Raw genomic sequence first — 15920 nt, 5'->3', positions numbered from 1 at the left:
GCCGCCTCTCCGCACCGCAGACCCGCAGCCCGGAGATGTTGCTCTCGGTGGTCCAGCTCGCCAGAGCTCCAGCGCGGCGACCCAGGCAAGGCGTCGCCCGCTCCACTCCACTCCACTCCGCTCCAGCGCTCCAATGCTGTGCCGCCGCCGAGGCCGAGGTGCTGGGCGCTCCAAGCCCGCAGGTAGGCCACGAGGACGGGTCGACGGGCAGCCCGGAGAAAAGGCTGCCACACCGACCAGGTAGGGACCTAGAAATAAAGTTTACACCTACCCCCCACATTAAAAAGACCATATCCCCAACAAACAAAAAACAGGACTCACTAAAAACTATTAAAAAAACGGATTTAAAACGGACGGCTGCTGGCTAGCAGCCGTTCACCAAGATGGCTCCTCCTCATATACTGCCTGACCTGCTAAATTAAGGGCCTGTCCACTTGGTCGTCTTTGCTTGACAGGCTGGTAGTGACTGACGCGCGATTGTCGCGCGAAAATCGTCTAGCAGTACGACAGTCGCGCGCCAAGTGCTCTTGAGGGCCCTGCTTCTTTTGGGAGCCATTTGCGATGTTGTTCGTACTTAGTCCGATCTCCGTGGCAAAGATTTTCCCCGTGTAAATCAAAGATACTATGGTGAAAATTTTTCAAAACTACGCGCGCCTTATACCCGGGTGGTCACGTGGTGCGGCGCTCAAATGACACACAAAATGGCGCGCCGACGGCATACGGGCGGCGCATGGTTACGGACATTGACGCATGGTGATGCATAATAAATTAACATAGACAATGTTCGTGCGTTACCGTGCGTAACCATGCTTCACCACGCGTTGCATGTACGCCATCAGTACGTCGGCTTACGCCGTCAGTATGTCAGCGTGCGCAAGGGATACGTCACGCAGGTGGCACGCGAGGATTTTGAGCACTGCAAAATCCTAGGGCGCCGCGTGTTATCGCGCGTCACTGCATACGCCACCACGCCTCGCGCCATGCGCGCGTCATGACGCGCCAAACAATTTTTAGGATGTCGCGTAAATGACGAGCAAATGACGCCCAAGTGGGGCAGGCCCTTTACATCAACACTGTGTCTTTTATGGTAAACCAGCATCTGCAGTCTGAAGAAGGGGCTCAACCCGAAACGTCACCCATTCCTTCTCTCCACAGATGCTGTCTGTCCCACTAAGTTACTCCAACTTTTTGTGTCTATCTGCGTTCCTTGTTGACCTGTATCACCTGTTGCTTAATGGAAGTTGAGTGAAGTGCTAATTTATCTTGTATGAAGCAAATATCCTTACAGCATAAAAGCTGCAAAGTAAAACATGTATTTTCCCTTTCCACATTATTTTTACTTTCTTCGCCCTTCCATTCTCAGATCAGCATAATTATTTTACAATAGGGAGACAGCAGAATAGTTCTGTTGTAAATCTTGTGTATTTCTATAGTTGTTCAACATGACTTGTTCAAGTGTGTAAATAACTAAATAACAGAACAGTTTGTAATCTAAGCTGAGTTTCTGCCTTTGGGCTAAGCATCTGAGTGAAAAACAAATTCCGAAATGGGCATCATAAATTCATATCAATGATATGACTTTAAGGTAACAAATTATTGCCTTACCCAGAGATTGTTCACTGATTACAACATTTTAAAATCTGTATTTAGGAGAGCGAGACCTTGTACGGTGGTCGATTGGACTTGGTTGCAGACATATTGCAGTCTTTATTTAAGGAAGCTTATTCCCTTCAAAAACAATTCATGGAATTGTTGGATCGTATAGTTTTGGAATCGGCAACCAGCACTGATGAAGATATTGAATCTATGGTGACAGGTCCGTTCAGAATATCCTATCTTTAACTTTAAGGTCTGTTATTTCTGTAAGTTATTTTTATAATTTATTTTGTAATTGCTTATTTCAAACTATCTCCCATTTTCAAGTGGTTCACAGTGTTTTGGAAATTTGTTCGGTCATTTCTAAGATGGATCATGCTCTACATGCTAACACATGGAAGTTCCTTATTAAGTAAGTACAGTTTATATTGGTAAATGATTTTCTTTGGCTCCTAATTTTCTGTTCATCCAGAGTATGTTAGCTTTCATAGCAAAAGGATTTGAGTATAGGAGCAGGGAGGTTCTACTGCAGTTGTACAGGGTCTTGGTGAGACCACACCTGGAGTATTGCGTACAGTTTTGGTCTCCAAATCTGAGGAAGGACATTATTGCCATAGAGGGAGTGCAGAGAAGGTTCACCAGACTGATTCCTGGGATGTCAGGACTGTCTTATGAAGAAAGACTGGATAGACTTGGTTTATACTCTCTAGAATTTAGGAGATTGAGAGGGGATCTTATAGAAACTTACAAAATTCTTAGGGGGTTGGACAGGCTAGATGCAGGAAGATTGTTCCCGATGTTGGGGAAGTCCAGGACAAGGGGTCACAGTTTAAGGATAAGGGGGAAATCCTTTAAAACCGAGATGAGAAGAACCTTTTTCACACAGAGAGTGGTGAATCTCTGGAACTCTCTGCCACAGAGGGTAGTCGAGGCCAGTTCATTGGCTATATTTAAGAGGGAGTTAGATGTGGCCCTTGTGGCTAAGGGGATCAGAGGATATGGAGAGAAGGCAGGTACGGGATACTGAGTTGGATGATCAGCCATGATCATATTGAATGGCGGTGCAGGCTCGAAGGGCCGAATGGCCTACTCCTGCACCTAATTTCTATGTTTCTATAAATTGATGTTAGTATTTTAGGTTATTTTACAAAGAAAATTATTTGGCCATCCAATTCTAGCTATTCTTGATGAAGGGGGGGGGGTTGGGGGAAGTATGAATTTAACAAACTCTATTATTGTATTATAATGAAAGGCAACACAACTATCCCACTAGGGCGCTGTAAACAAATAAATGTGCAGCAGCCTTTCATGAAAATTAAAATCTCTTTCACTGTTGATTTTTGGAGAAAACTAGTTATCAATCAGATTTTGTTTGTAATAGTTTGCCATTTTATTTTAGAATAAGTGTGAAGCACCGGGCATTGCTTGATGATAAGCTGCCACATGACAGACTTGTTGCTGGTCTTTGCGAAGACATTCTGTATTCGTTCAATTCATGCTTGCATTTTGCTGAACAAATGATCCAGCCAGCGGTAGAGGTAACTATGAATTAATTTACAAATATATAAATCTTGTATTATGTCTGACATTTGACAGAGCACAACAGTCATTATCAGCTGCTCAATTCACAGTTATCTTTTCTGAAGTAGGACAGCTGAGAGCCTACTTTATCCAGGCGAGCGTTAATGGGATGGGGATAGGGTAATGCCAAAGGTTTATTGGCTGCTGCCTGAACCAGCAGACACAATAAACTCAATATATATTTTTTTATGTGTTTTTGAAGTCACTGATATGTGTTCAGATGCATATAATGACTTAATGATGTGATAATTCATGTTTGTGGTTGCGCTCAAATGCTGACAGACCATATTATTGCTGAAGGACTGGCTGCCTTCATCCACCATCCTTTTGCCAGAGGCAAATATCTATTTCTGTTAGGTCATGTGTACGCAGTGCTACATCAGCACATTATCTTTAATGACGTCATAATGAAGATTTAGAATGGCTGTCTTTGTATTTTCTGAAATTATGTTCAAATGTGCCAATAGCTATCTTAGCAAAGTACTACAAATAATTTACCGTTGGGCTTAATCACTAATACAAACTGTGTAGCAGATGTATTTAATAATAAACCTAGGGAACTGTTTTATCTTCTTCCTCCTACCTATCAATCTATTGTATTTGATAGATGCATCTTGGATACATCTACAGTGTCCGTCTTTATTGCACAGGTAGTTCCGCACGGGGACACAGCTGGTAGAGTCACTGCCCCACAGTGCCAGAGACCCTGGTTCGATCCTGACATCGGGCGCTGTCTGTTAGGTTAATTGGTCTCTCTGTAATTTGCCCCAAGTGTGTAGGGAGTGGATGAGAAAGTGAGACAACATAGAACTACTGTCAATGGGTGATTGATGGTCACTGTGTAGTCAGTGAGCCAATGAGCCTGTTTCCATGCTGTATCTCTAAGTAAGTTAAAATAACAATGTCAACACAGTGATACAGCTGGTGGAGCTGCTGCCTCACATGCCAGAGACTGAGGTTCGATCCTGACTGTGGGTGCTATCTATTTGGAATTTACACATTCTCCCTGTGACTGTGGGTTTCCTCTGGGTATCTGGTTTCCTCCCACATCACAAAGATGTGCAGATTTGTAGCCTAATTGGCCTCTGTAAATTGTTTCTATTGTGTAGGGAGTGGATGAGAAAGTGGGATAGCATTGAACTAATGTGAACGGGTGATCAATGGTTGATCATGTGTGGGGGGGGATCTTTGTTATTACATCTGAAATTCGCCCCAACCCTTTTTCCCCCCAATGATGCAATTGGTTTTTTAGTCTATTTTCTACAACACGATGTTTCTTAGGATGCAACTACAATGCTATAGCAGAATTACCTGTAAATCCTAACTTCAAACAATTTCTTGTGTGCTTTCTGTGTCCACACTGTTTATGAAATTGTTTCATTAGCACACCTAATTTGTTTCCAAGAGATACCTTAAAATATGTTGTTGGTAAACTGCTACTGAGATATTCTTTAACGTGTCACTGTTCTTAAATTTATTTAATAGTTTTAGTTTTAACTTCGGTGAGTTGATCTAAAAGTATTAAGGTTTACATTTTATTGAGCATATGCATTTCTTTCAGGGAAACACCAACAGTGTAGACTGCAAACTCTTCCAGAAGACCTTGAAGCTGTGCCGCTTTTTTACCAACACACTTGTACATTATGTAAAGGTAATATAATATATTATTATTAACTGCTATGAAATTTTGTCAATATAATGTTTCAAACATTCATTGATGATCAATTTTGAGAAAAACAACATTTTTCTATGGAAAGAGCAATACATCTCTCGAAGGTTTATTTAAACAATTGCATTGGTGGGACATAAATTCCACACCCTCTTCTCCCCCATTCCTCTCAAATCCCTTTAATGGGATTATATGTAGTAGATGCAGGGCAGATGCATGCTATAACAGGCTACCAAGCAAAGGCTGGCAGTATCAATGGCAACGATCGGTCCTTCCCCAATTAGATCAATGCATTCTACTCTCGCTTTGAATGAAAGGTTGGTAGAGCAATGTCACAGGCCCCCTGCATCTCTGGTACACCTGTACCAACGATTATGAGGCAAACGTAAGATTGACCTTCCTGAGCGTGAATCCACAGAAAGCAACTGGCTCGGGTGGAGTCCAGAAGCATCTTTGGGTACTGTACAGACCAGCTGGCAGTGGTATTCACAGACAACTTTAACATCTCACCACTCCATTCTGTGGTTCCCATCTGCGTTACGAAGACCACTGTCGTCCGGTGCCAAAGAAAACTAAGGTGGTGTGCTTTAATGACTACCATCCAGCTGCTCTGACATCCACCATCATGAAATGTTTCGAGAGACTGGTGATGACACGCCTTAACTGCAGCCTCCAAGACAACCTGGATTTTCTGCAGTTTGCCTACCTTCTCAACAGGTCTACAGCGTGGTGGGAGATCACAATCTTCACGTGGTCCGCCCAGTTTCGACGAATGCAATCAACCTGGTGTGCACAATCAAATAAGATCAAATAGAACAAGTTGGCCTACAACTTTAGGCTGTGCACGCCATATGCAAGAAGAGAAGAAGGTCTACAGCAGACACATCTCCTTGGCCCTAAGCTCATTTCTGGTACAGCTTGACAACATCAGACTCATATTTATCAACTGTAGCTCCACCATCTTCATCGTAATGCCATCCAATCTCGTCTACAATCCCTGGACCTCAGAGTCAGTACCCCCAGATTCTGGATCCTTGACTTTCTGATCCACAGACCGCAATCAGCGAGGATAGATTGCAACACCTTCTCCACAATAATTTTCAACACCAATGCCCCACGAGGATGCGTTTTCAGTCCCTTACTATATTATCTATACACTTAAGACTGAGTGGCCAAATTCGGCTCTAACTCCATCTACAAGTTTGCAGATGACACCACTGTGATGGGCTGGATCAGGAAGGCAATAGACAACTTAGTAACATGGTGTCAGGACAACAACCTCTTCCTCAATGCGGGCAAGATGTATGAGCTAGTTATTGGCTTCAGGAAGAGTTGTGGAGCACATGCCCCAATCAGCATCAATGGTGCCAAAAAAAGTGGAAATGGTTGAGGGCCTCCAGTTCATTAGCATAAATATTACCAATGATCTGTCATGGACCAATCACATTGAAACAACAGCCAAGAAGGCACAGTAATGCCTCCACTTCGTCAGGAGACTGAAAAATCGGCATGTCTCCAAAGACTCTCAATTTTCTACAGATGCATCAGAGAAAGTATAATGTTGGATTGTATCAAAGCTTGGCTTGAGAACAAACCTGCCCAAGACTACAAGAAATTGCAGAGAGTTGCGGATATAGCCCAGTCCATTGCACAGAGCCTGCTCCTCCCCCACCATTGACTCCATCTCCACTTCATGCTGTCATGGGAAAGCAGCCAACATAATCAAAGACCTTTCACAGCCTGGTCATTCCACCTTCTCTCTGCTTTCATCGGGCAGAAGGTACAGATGCTTGAAAGCGCGTTCCACCGGTTACAGAAAGAGCTTATTCTCCTCTGTTATCAGGCTTTCATAAGCTAGGGCAGTGCTTCTTAAACTATTTCAGTGTCATTCACCCTTGAGCCTTTATCACAAAATTTCATTCACCCTCGACTAAATGTTATTATTTTTTGGTAATTTCTCCCATGTGTATAATTTTATATATAATTAATTTTGTCTAATGAGCAAAAAACATAGATTAACATTCACCCCAAAATAATTTCATTCACCAGTTTAAGAAGCATTGAGCTACGGTACAATTTGATTCTCCTTTACCTCTTTGCAAACATTGGACTTTGTCTCTAGAACTATTGCGCTATAATACTGAGATATATATTCTACATTCTATATCTTTCCTTTCACTCTACCTATTGTACTTGCGTTTGGCTGGATTGTACTTATGTTTAGTATCATCTGATTTGATTGGATAGCATGCAAAATAATGTTTTTCATTGTACTTGGTACATGTGACAATAATAAACATAAACCTATTAATGACAAGTCATTTATGATGATTCAGGAAGTGCTATCCTTGTATTTTCTGAAATTATGCAAAAAAAAGAGCAAACCACAAACTAAAAAGCATTTAGCATTCATTATTTTTTTTTGTCGAACAGAAAATAATAAAGTTGATTGCATGGTGGTTAAAGAAAAATGCAGATGGTCTTTATTCAACCAATGCTAACTTGCACTTTCAGTTATAATATGAAAACAGCATAAATCTTCTTCTGATTAGTTTCATTCTCAATTTTAGGAATTCACTGATTTCCTCTCAACATCTTGTCGTTTATTGCACCACCTTTATCTTCAAATGTACTGGTAAGCCTTCATATTCAGCAGCAGCAAATATGACACTTAATCTGATGTCATCAATATGTAATTAAGATAATTAGATAATATACTTGCTTTGAGGAATGGAATAAGGTTTGTTTTTCTTTCTTTTATTTACTCGTTCCCCGTAATTGTTGACGTGACGATGTACGATGGTAATGCAGGCACAAAATGAATGTAAGAAGGCTATTTCTTCATGGAGGGATCTTCACATGTTCTCTCTGAGCATGCACTTATGACACTTGTTCAATCTTAAAGCTGTAATAACTTGCATTGTGTAAATTGTAATATCTGTTTAGGAATTCTGATATTCTTTCATTCCATTAATCTATTCTTGGTATTTGAGGGAAAACAGTGATTTTGTTTCTTTTAGGTGGACAAATCAAACTAGGTATTATTCCAGTAGTAGTTTCATTGCACTGGAATAATCTAGGAACAAACATTTATCCGACAGTTGTTTGTTGCAGTGAGAATGGAAGAAAATAACTTTTTTTTTAAATTTAAAAAAAAGGTGAAGATATAAATTTAAGCGGTAACTTCTGCATGCATTAGAGTAGGTTAACTTTTTTAAAAAAAAATTTTTTTGCAGTAAATTCCCTCCGAGCATAAATGCACCAATTTTACCTGATGGATCTTATGACCAGATTGCCTGCATCGTTCCAGTTGCACTGGATGCTCTTGTCTCACAGTTGATGTCCTACAGGCCCTTTATGGAGATAGTGTTGCAAGATAATCTGGGTGAGTTCAAAGCGTTTTAGTCGTAGATTGCTTTTACTTTCCTTTAACAACCAGTCTTGGTTTGGTTGAATACTGAGTTGAAGCAACATTTTGTTTTCAGTCAAACTTGCCCTGTAGCAATGTAATTGATTTTCATATTAATTTAGAGATAGACAAAATGCTAATGTAACACAGCATCTCTAGAGAAAAGGAATGGGTGAGGTTTTGGGTTGAGACCCTTCTTCAGACGGTGTATCTACAATTCCTTCCTATGCATAACAATTTAGTCATTTAATGAAGAAAACTCTCATTCTTAATACAAGCTGCTGATGGAAATGTCAGTGAAACCTATCTAACATCTTCTATCAGTATGAAGAGAAGAAATATAATTTAGTGACACGTCAGAGTACAGTAACGTAGCTGATTCTGTGGGAGGAAGAGGAGGAGGAGGCGGTGGTGGGGAGGGAGAGGTTGAGTGGACAAAGCGACGGGAGGAGGAGCGGGGAGCGGACAAAGCAATGGCCAGCTGAAAGAAGCAGCAGCTGATGGAAAGGGAGGCAGCCCCATGGCAACCAAGCGCATCCTGTCTGTCGCAGCAGCCCGAAGAAAGTGCTGTCTCAGGGGCTACAACGTGAGCCACAACAACGGTAGCATCAACCGGACAGTACAGTGGGTGAAGAAAGGCTGGCTGGTGCATGTTGCGAGGCGGGGGTGGCGTTAGAAGCCGGGGCTATAAGCGGATGGGGAGGAGGTATGATCCAGGGGCGGCATCAGTAGGTCCACCCGCTTTAGCCAAAATTCTTTACGAAAGGGGTTTGTTAAAATAACGGTGTACTGTAATTGCATTTGTTAATTGAATTAGATCAAATAAAAAGAAAATTACTCTTCGGAATGCAGTTCATCCCCTTTGAAATCAGTGGGTTTGCTGCAGATTTACCAGGTTCAACCAGTAGTTTGGTAGCACTGTGAAGTTTGTACTGTGGTCTGTTGTATTTGTCTCAGCCACCTTTTATTTTATAGATGACATTTTACTAAATCTGTATTTTCTTTCATGTTAAGATTTCTGCTCAGAGCTGGCCTTTCCACAATGTTTATTATTACTTAACATCATGGACAAGCTTCCCTCGCAGTCGGAAGTGGTTCAAAGCCTCTGGTGTTCTGGTAACCAGATTTCAGAAGAAAAGACTAGGTGAGGTGTCCCGCTACACAGAGAGTATCAAATGGAAACGCATTTGGCACATCAGGAAGTAGTGCTTGCATTCCTTTCTATAACGCGTCATTAATTGATATATCAAACATCTTATTGGATGCTGCTTTTCATGAATAGACTGTACATCCTTTGGAACTCAATGGGTGAATGTGTTATGTGGGTGATATTGTATTTGCTGCTCCTCATTCAACATCCTCATTCAACATCTGCTCGACACCAACATTACCAACATTAACATTACCAACATTTAAAATTGGAAATACAGGTTGCTGGGACTTTACATAGAACGCAGTGCTGATTATAGTAGGATCCAGGAGGGTCCCGACCTGAAACATTACCTATTTATGGCCTCCAAAGATGCTGCCTGACCCGCTGAGTCGCATCAACACTGTTTTAAATTGGAGCCTGAATTGAAGCTACGCTGCTGAATGGAAAGCAGATTATGTGTAAAACAGACTGGCCATGACAAGTTGGTGACTTATGTGCTTGGGCATTTCCAGTAAAAGAAAGCTACTGACATGTCATTAACAGTGCTAATTAAAATTACATTGGTGAGCATTTACTTAGAGGCATAGAGTTATATAGCACAACGGCCGCGGGATTTACCATCGCCCGCCGGGGATCTTTAACATCGTGAGCCCCAGTCGCCTCGACGCTGCAGTTGGATTGCTGGACCGCAGGAGAAGGGAAGAGATCAGACTTTTGCCTTCCATCACAGTGAGGAGATGTTGGAGATTCACTGTGATGGATGTTTGTGTTAAGTGTGTGTCTTGGTTTTTTTGTCATGTCACGTCTGCAGGAATGAAATTTTGTTCAATCCTTGTCTGTTTGAATGACAATAAAAGGCATTCTATTCTACATAACAATTAATCACACTCAACTCTTGACTTGTCTTCAGAGCATATCCTTGGTCAGGATATCCTTTCCATATGGCTTACTTTTGAGCTTACAATTTTAACAGTGTCTTTTTCACACAGGAATGGTAAGAAAATGGATGATAAATAAGACATCCTTCTTGTATTGCTTTGGATGATAAATAAGACAAGCTTGTATTGCTTTGATAATGACCAAGACATGTTGTTGGTTTTGCTGCCTCCTGATCCATGGATCTCTCACAGCCAGCAACAACTTGATGGACCTAATTCTCGATTTCCTTGAAATAAACAAATACTAATCTTCACTAACATAGAAATCCCTGAATTGAAATGTCATACAAACGTGTGATTTGTATGTCAGGCACATGCACTTTCAGAACTGCAATTAATCCAATATGAAGCTGTAGTTTTTAACTTTTCTGATAATTACATGACCCCCTGAGCAGCTCCAATAACTGGTTTCAGCAGTGATAGGCTAACAGAACATAGAACAGGAAAGGTTAAGAATTGGAAATGTGCTTGATGAAGACAAAATTGGCACCTAATCTTTTATCTTTTCCTTTGATTCCAGGTTACCTTTGCTCCATTCATTGTTTCTTAACTTCAAGCGGTGTCACGCAGAACTTTCTTTGCCAGCACAGTTACCAGGCGTGATGAGTAAGGGACAGGCTCAGCAAAGTGTCAGTTTATATGAATATGTGTGCACTCATTTATGTTCTTTTATCACATCCATTTCGGCGTCTTATTTTCCAGAGTTGGTGAGTTTAAGTTTTGCCTTAGAGTAAGTGTTCCAGTCTTTAAGCTGCTTTGAAGAGGAACTTTCTTTCTTTGCATTAAGTCCCTCCATCAAAAAAATGCTTCCACTGACATTAGCTCCCAAACCATAAATGATGAGGATTCATGCCTACTTAATCTATTGCTTTTTTATGATGCTGGTATTATATTTTATAAAGAATATCAGAGAATAGTGATAATCAAATACTGTAAAGTACTGCCCACATCAACATTCCTTTAAAATGTATTTTAATTATTCAGATTTTGAAAATGCAAATTCTTAATGATTTCTGAAAAAGGATGAGTTTTACAGTGTTATGAACTGCAGAATGTGTATTAACTCTTTGAAATATTTTCTTCTTACTTAAAAAACAAGTGAACAGGCTGCTTGTGACTAGGGATTCCTCCAGTCTTGATTTTTATTTTGCTCAAGATTCCAACATCTGCAGATTCTTGTGGTGCCATTTTTTTCATTTTGCTTCTTGTCCCTGGAAAAAATGCTGCAGGATGTAGAGGGTATTGTAACCTAACAACAGGACACAAAGACACAATATTGACAAGGATGCAAGTTCAAATCCCAGCGGCAGCTATGAAATTTAAAGCCTGTTAAAAGTCTGCAATTAAACTTTTTTTAAAAAAAGGTATTTTACTCCACAGGATTGAACACATAGCCTAGATTGACATTGACCTCTGTGCAGTTAGGTTCCCTGAATGAATTAATTTTGTTCAAATGAAAGATGCCCTATGCACCATCTCAGGTGAACATAAAAGATTTTGTGGCACTGTTTTAAGGAAGCAAGGAAGAACCTGTTCTGATCAATCTTCATGCCCTAACCAATCTCATTTAAAAAACAGCTTATTTGGTCATTATTTTACAATCATGCATGGGACCTTCCTTCAGTGAGCCATTTGGTCGTTAGGTTTCATTGTATTATTGGTGTGATTGCACTTCCAATATTTTTTAGGCTGTAAGTACACATCCTGAGTTTGTATGAGGTGTTCTACAAAAGCAAGTTTCTATTAATTTGAAGTTTTTAAAATACATTTCAGTATATTACTAGTCTCGCTTTTTGTTTCAGGAATGCTCCTTATTGGATGCTGTGCTTAGTCCTTACGTATTAACTGCTCTGTTGGCTTCAGATACTTGGTGCTTTCTTGCACGGTAGGTACTGAAAAGCAAATGAAATTATAATCAGATTGGTAAACTACACAAATCCCTTCTATCTATTTCTTTTAACAAAGATTTAAAAAAAAAAAAAATCTGTTGGCAAGTTGCCATAAATTTGAATCGTCTGGGCCATCTATCGAAGTAAAATCGTGGTCCGATCAACGACGGCTGGGTCGCCTAGGTGAGGGTGTCTGATGTTGAAAGACCCGAAACACCCAATGACCCCAGGTTACATCACTGATGATGTCTTCAGGAGCATCAGTAGATGTGTTTTTTATCAATCATTTAACTGTGTACCATTTTGTTGAAAAATCAATGAATTGCAATGAATTGCAACAATTTTTAATTATATGTGTTTGGTGTGTCTTTTTTCACTTGCAGGTATGGAAGTGCAGATCTTTGTGCTCATCACGTCTCCCTCATAGCTGACCTGGTAAGCCAACAAACTATGTTAAAATGTAATTCAACGTAGTGTGCTGTGGAGTACTATTTGCAAAATATATTTCGCAACGAGTAAGGATATTTGCTGATGATTGTGATGTTCAATTACATTCTTTAATAAATGAAGCAGTCCAAGCCTTCATACAGCAAGTTCTATACAACCTACAGTGCTGGGTTGTTAAATGGTCAACAATCTCCATCAAGAGAGCATTCAACCACTTAGCCTTCAAAGGCATTACCTTTGCTGGGTCCCTCACGATTTATATCCTGGGATTGACCACTGACGTGAAACTCAACTGGACAGGCATATCAGAGACAACTGACTTACTTATTGACACCTCAAAGCCTCTCCACCATCCACGAGGTACAAATTTAGGAGTGAAAAGGAATACTTTCACTCCTGGATAGTTGCAGGTCCAGAAACACTTTAAAATGTGACACCAACCTGGATAAAGCAACCAACTATATTGACACTCCGTCATCACACTTTACACTCATTCCTCTACCACTAATGTCACAATAGCTGCAGTGTGTATCAACTACAAAATGCACTGCGGTTACACGTCTTGGCTGCTCCAATAGTACCTCTCAAACCGGTGACCTCCACCACCAAGGTCACCACAACCTGCAGGTGCCCTGCAAAGTTGCACATCACCCTGACTTGGAAAATATCACCGATCCTTTAACCTGGGTGGAAATATCCCAACAGCATTCAAGGTGGACCTTCACCAAAACCATAACGGTTCAGAAGATAGCTCAGCAACACTTTCTAGGGCCATTCAGGGATGTGGAATAAACGCCAGCCCGCTATTCTTTTAATTGAGTGAAATGGCAAGGTGGTTGAATGAAGAATACTGGAGAATTTTTACGTGCAAATAACTTTATATCAATTTATATTCTTGTAAAATATTTGAAGTTGAGTTTCATTTCCCTCAAATTTTCTCCACTTATAAAGGCAAAAAGTAATTTTCTAGTGGCCAAAAAATGTCTCAGTTGCCTTTCTGAAAGTGCTGCAGATAAGTACATATCTAAGTTTGGATTCAGTGCAACTTTGAGCTCACAAAGGTGGAAGTGCTTGTTTATACATTTGCTCAATCACGAAAAACATTAGCTGGGTGAAAAGCCTGACTACATGTGTTGAGTGTGGATTAGGTTGAATAAAGAATGATGATTTAAAAAAAAACATGTACTGGGTCAGCTGTACATCAGTGCAGTTGACTACTTTATCTCAGTAATTTGCTGAGTGATATTGCATGTTTTATCTGTTGTTGATCAATGATTGATATTTCATCTTCATCAGATCAATAGCATGTTTGACACTTACATTAATCACGATAATAGGTTAAAGAAAAGATTTAAAACTCCAGTCAGATTCCGTTGACAGTGATAAAGGGGATTTATCGCAGTCGCTGCCTCAAAAAGGCTGGCAGTATCATCAAAGACCCACACCATCCTGGCCACACACTCATCTCCCTGCTACCTTCAGGTAGAAGGTACAGGAGCCTGAAGACGGCAACAACCAGGTTCAGGAATAGCTACTTCCCCACAGCCATCAGGCTATTAAACCTGGCTCGGACAAAACTCTGATTATTAATAACCACTTTCTGCTATTTGCACTTTATCAGTTTATTTATTCATGTGTGTATATATTTATATCATGGTATATGGACACATTTATCTGTTTTGTAGTAAATGCCTACTATTTTCTGTGTGCTTAAGCAAAGCAAGAATTTCATTGTCCTATACAGGGACACATGACAATAAACTCACTTGAACTTGAATTCGTCCCTACCTTCCCGAACCACCCCCTCTCCGGGCACTTTCCCTTGCAACCGCAAGAAATGCTACACTTGTCGCTTTACCTTCCCCCATGACTCCATTCAAGGACCCAAGCAGTCTTTCCAGATGTGGCAGAGGTTCACCTGCACCTCCTCCAACCTCATCTATTGCATCCGCTGCTCAAGATGTTAGCTGCTCTACATCGGTGAGACCAAGCATAGGCTTGGCGATCGCTTCGCTGAACACCTCCGCCCAGTTCGCAATAACCATCCTGACCTCCCGGTGGCTCAGCGCTTCAACTCCCCCTCCCATTCTGAATCCGACCTTTCTGTCCTGGGCCTCCTCCATGGCCAGAATGAGGACCACCGTAAATTGGAGGAGCAGAACCTCATATTTTGTTTGGGCAGTTTGCACCCCAGTGGTATGAACATTGACTTCTCTAATTTCAGGTAGTCCTTACTTTCTCCTCCCCTTCTCAGCTCTCCCTCAGCTCTCCGACTCCACTTCTTCCTTTCTTCCTCCCGCCCCCCCCACCCTCACATCAGTCTGAAGAAGGGTTTTGACCCGAAACGTTGCCTATTTCCTTTGCTCCATACATGCTGCCTCACCCGCTGAGTTTCCCCAGCATTTTTGTCTACCTTCGATTTTCCAACATCTGCAGTTCCTCCTTAAACAATATGTAGATCTTCTTTGTTCTTTTTCTTCTCCCCTTTTCTGCATCATATTCATTCTTTCTTCATTCTTGTATGTCTATTCTTTCTCATCTAATGCTGCCTGACCTGAGTATTTTCAGCATTATTTTTATTCTGCAGATTTTCAGCATATGCATTATTTTTCTTTTTTAGACTTGTAGGTCGTGTTAAAGGACATTCTTTGTATCAACAAAAAGAAATCCATTTACAGACATAATGTTCTCCTCATAACCTAAAATCGAGGCAGAATTTTATTTGCACTAACTTACTGTAAGTTTTCATTTGTTGAATTTATCACATCACAATTATTTCTAGAAGATATCTCCTAAAAAGTTGTATCAAGCTGTTTGATTGAACCAGGTCATTCTGTCATTTACTCTCCAAGATCTAAAATAAAACAACTTAATGTGCAGAGTAATTAAATAAATTAAAAACAAATCTGCAGAACTCTGTGAGCAATGGTGAATCTATTGGACAAAATTCTCAGCGAGGCAGTGTTAACACAAAATATTTGATTATATTAAGTCACAATTTAAATTTCTTTCAGAAAATAATTTTTTGGGATACCTTTTCTGTCTGCTGGTTTCTGTCTGTCTTGCTGTCCCTCGCTCAGTCACTGTCTCTCTCGCTCAGCCCCTAATGTTTTAATAGCTGTCCTTGGGCTATGTTGGATTGCTATTTGTTTTACATTGATGGTTTGGCCACGTATTGATGTGCATTGAAAACTGGAAATAAATTATCACTGTTGAAGAATCTTATTCTGGTTTACTC

General features: G+C 40.6%; 1 protein-coding gene across 2 annotated transcripts in view; it reads left to right on the top strand.

The window, feature by feature from the left end:
• Positions 1-15920, top strand: part of c10h1orf112 (chromosome 10 C1orf112 homolog) — a 42790-nt gene that overhangs the window by 9896 nt on the left and 16974 nt on the right. For both annotated transcript variants that reach the window (XM_033028246.1, XM_033028245.1), the window contains exons 6-15: positions 1651-1816; positions 1924-2008; positions 2996-3134; positions 4739-4828; positions 7417-7481; positions 8083-8231; positions 9270-9399; positions 10867-11053; positions 12149-12231; positions 12619-12670. In XM_033028246.1, coding sequence (XP_032884137.1) covers positions 1651-1816; positions 1924-2008; positions 2996-3134; positions 4739-4828; positions 7417-7481; positions 8083-8231; positions 9270-9399; positions 10867-11053; positions 12149-12231; positions 12619-12670 — 1146 coding nt within the window. The remainder of the gene's footprint in view (positions 1-1650; positions 1817-1923; positions 2009-2995; positions 3135-4738; positions 4829-7416; positions 7482-8082; positions 8232-9269; positions 9400-10866; positions 11054-12148; positions 12232-12618; positions 12671-15920) is intronic.

Source organism: Amblyraja radiata, chromosome 10 (assembly GCF_010909765.2).
Source record: "Amblyraja radiata isolate CabotCenter1 chromosome 10, sAmbRad1.1.pri, whole genome shotgun sequence".
NCBI lineage: Eukaryota > Metazoa > Chordata > Chondrichthyes > Rajiformes > Rajidae > Amblyraja > Amblyraja radiata.
This window is presented reverse-complemented; position numbering and strand designations above follow the sequence as displayed.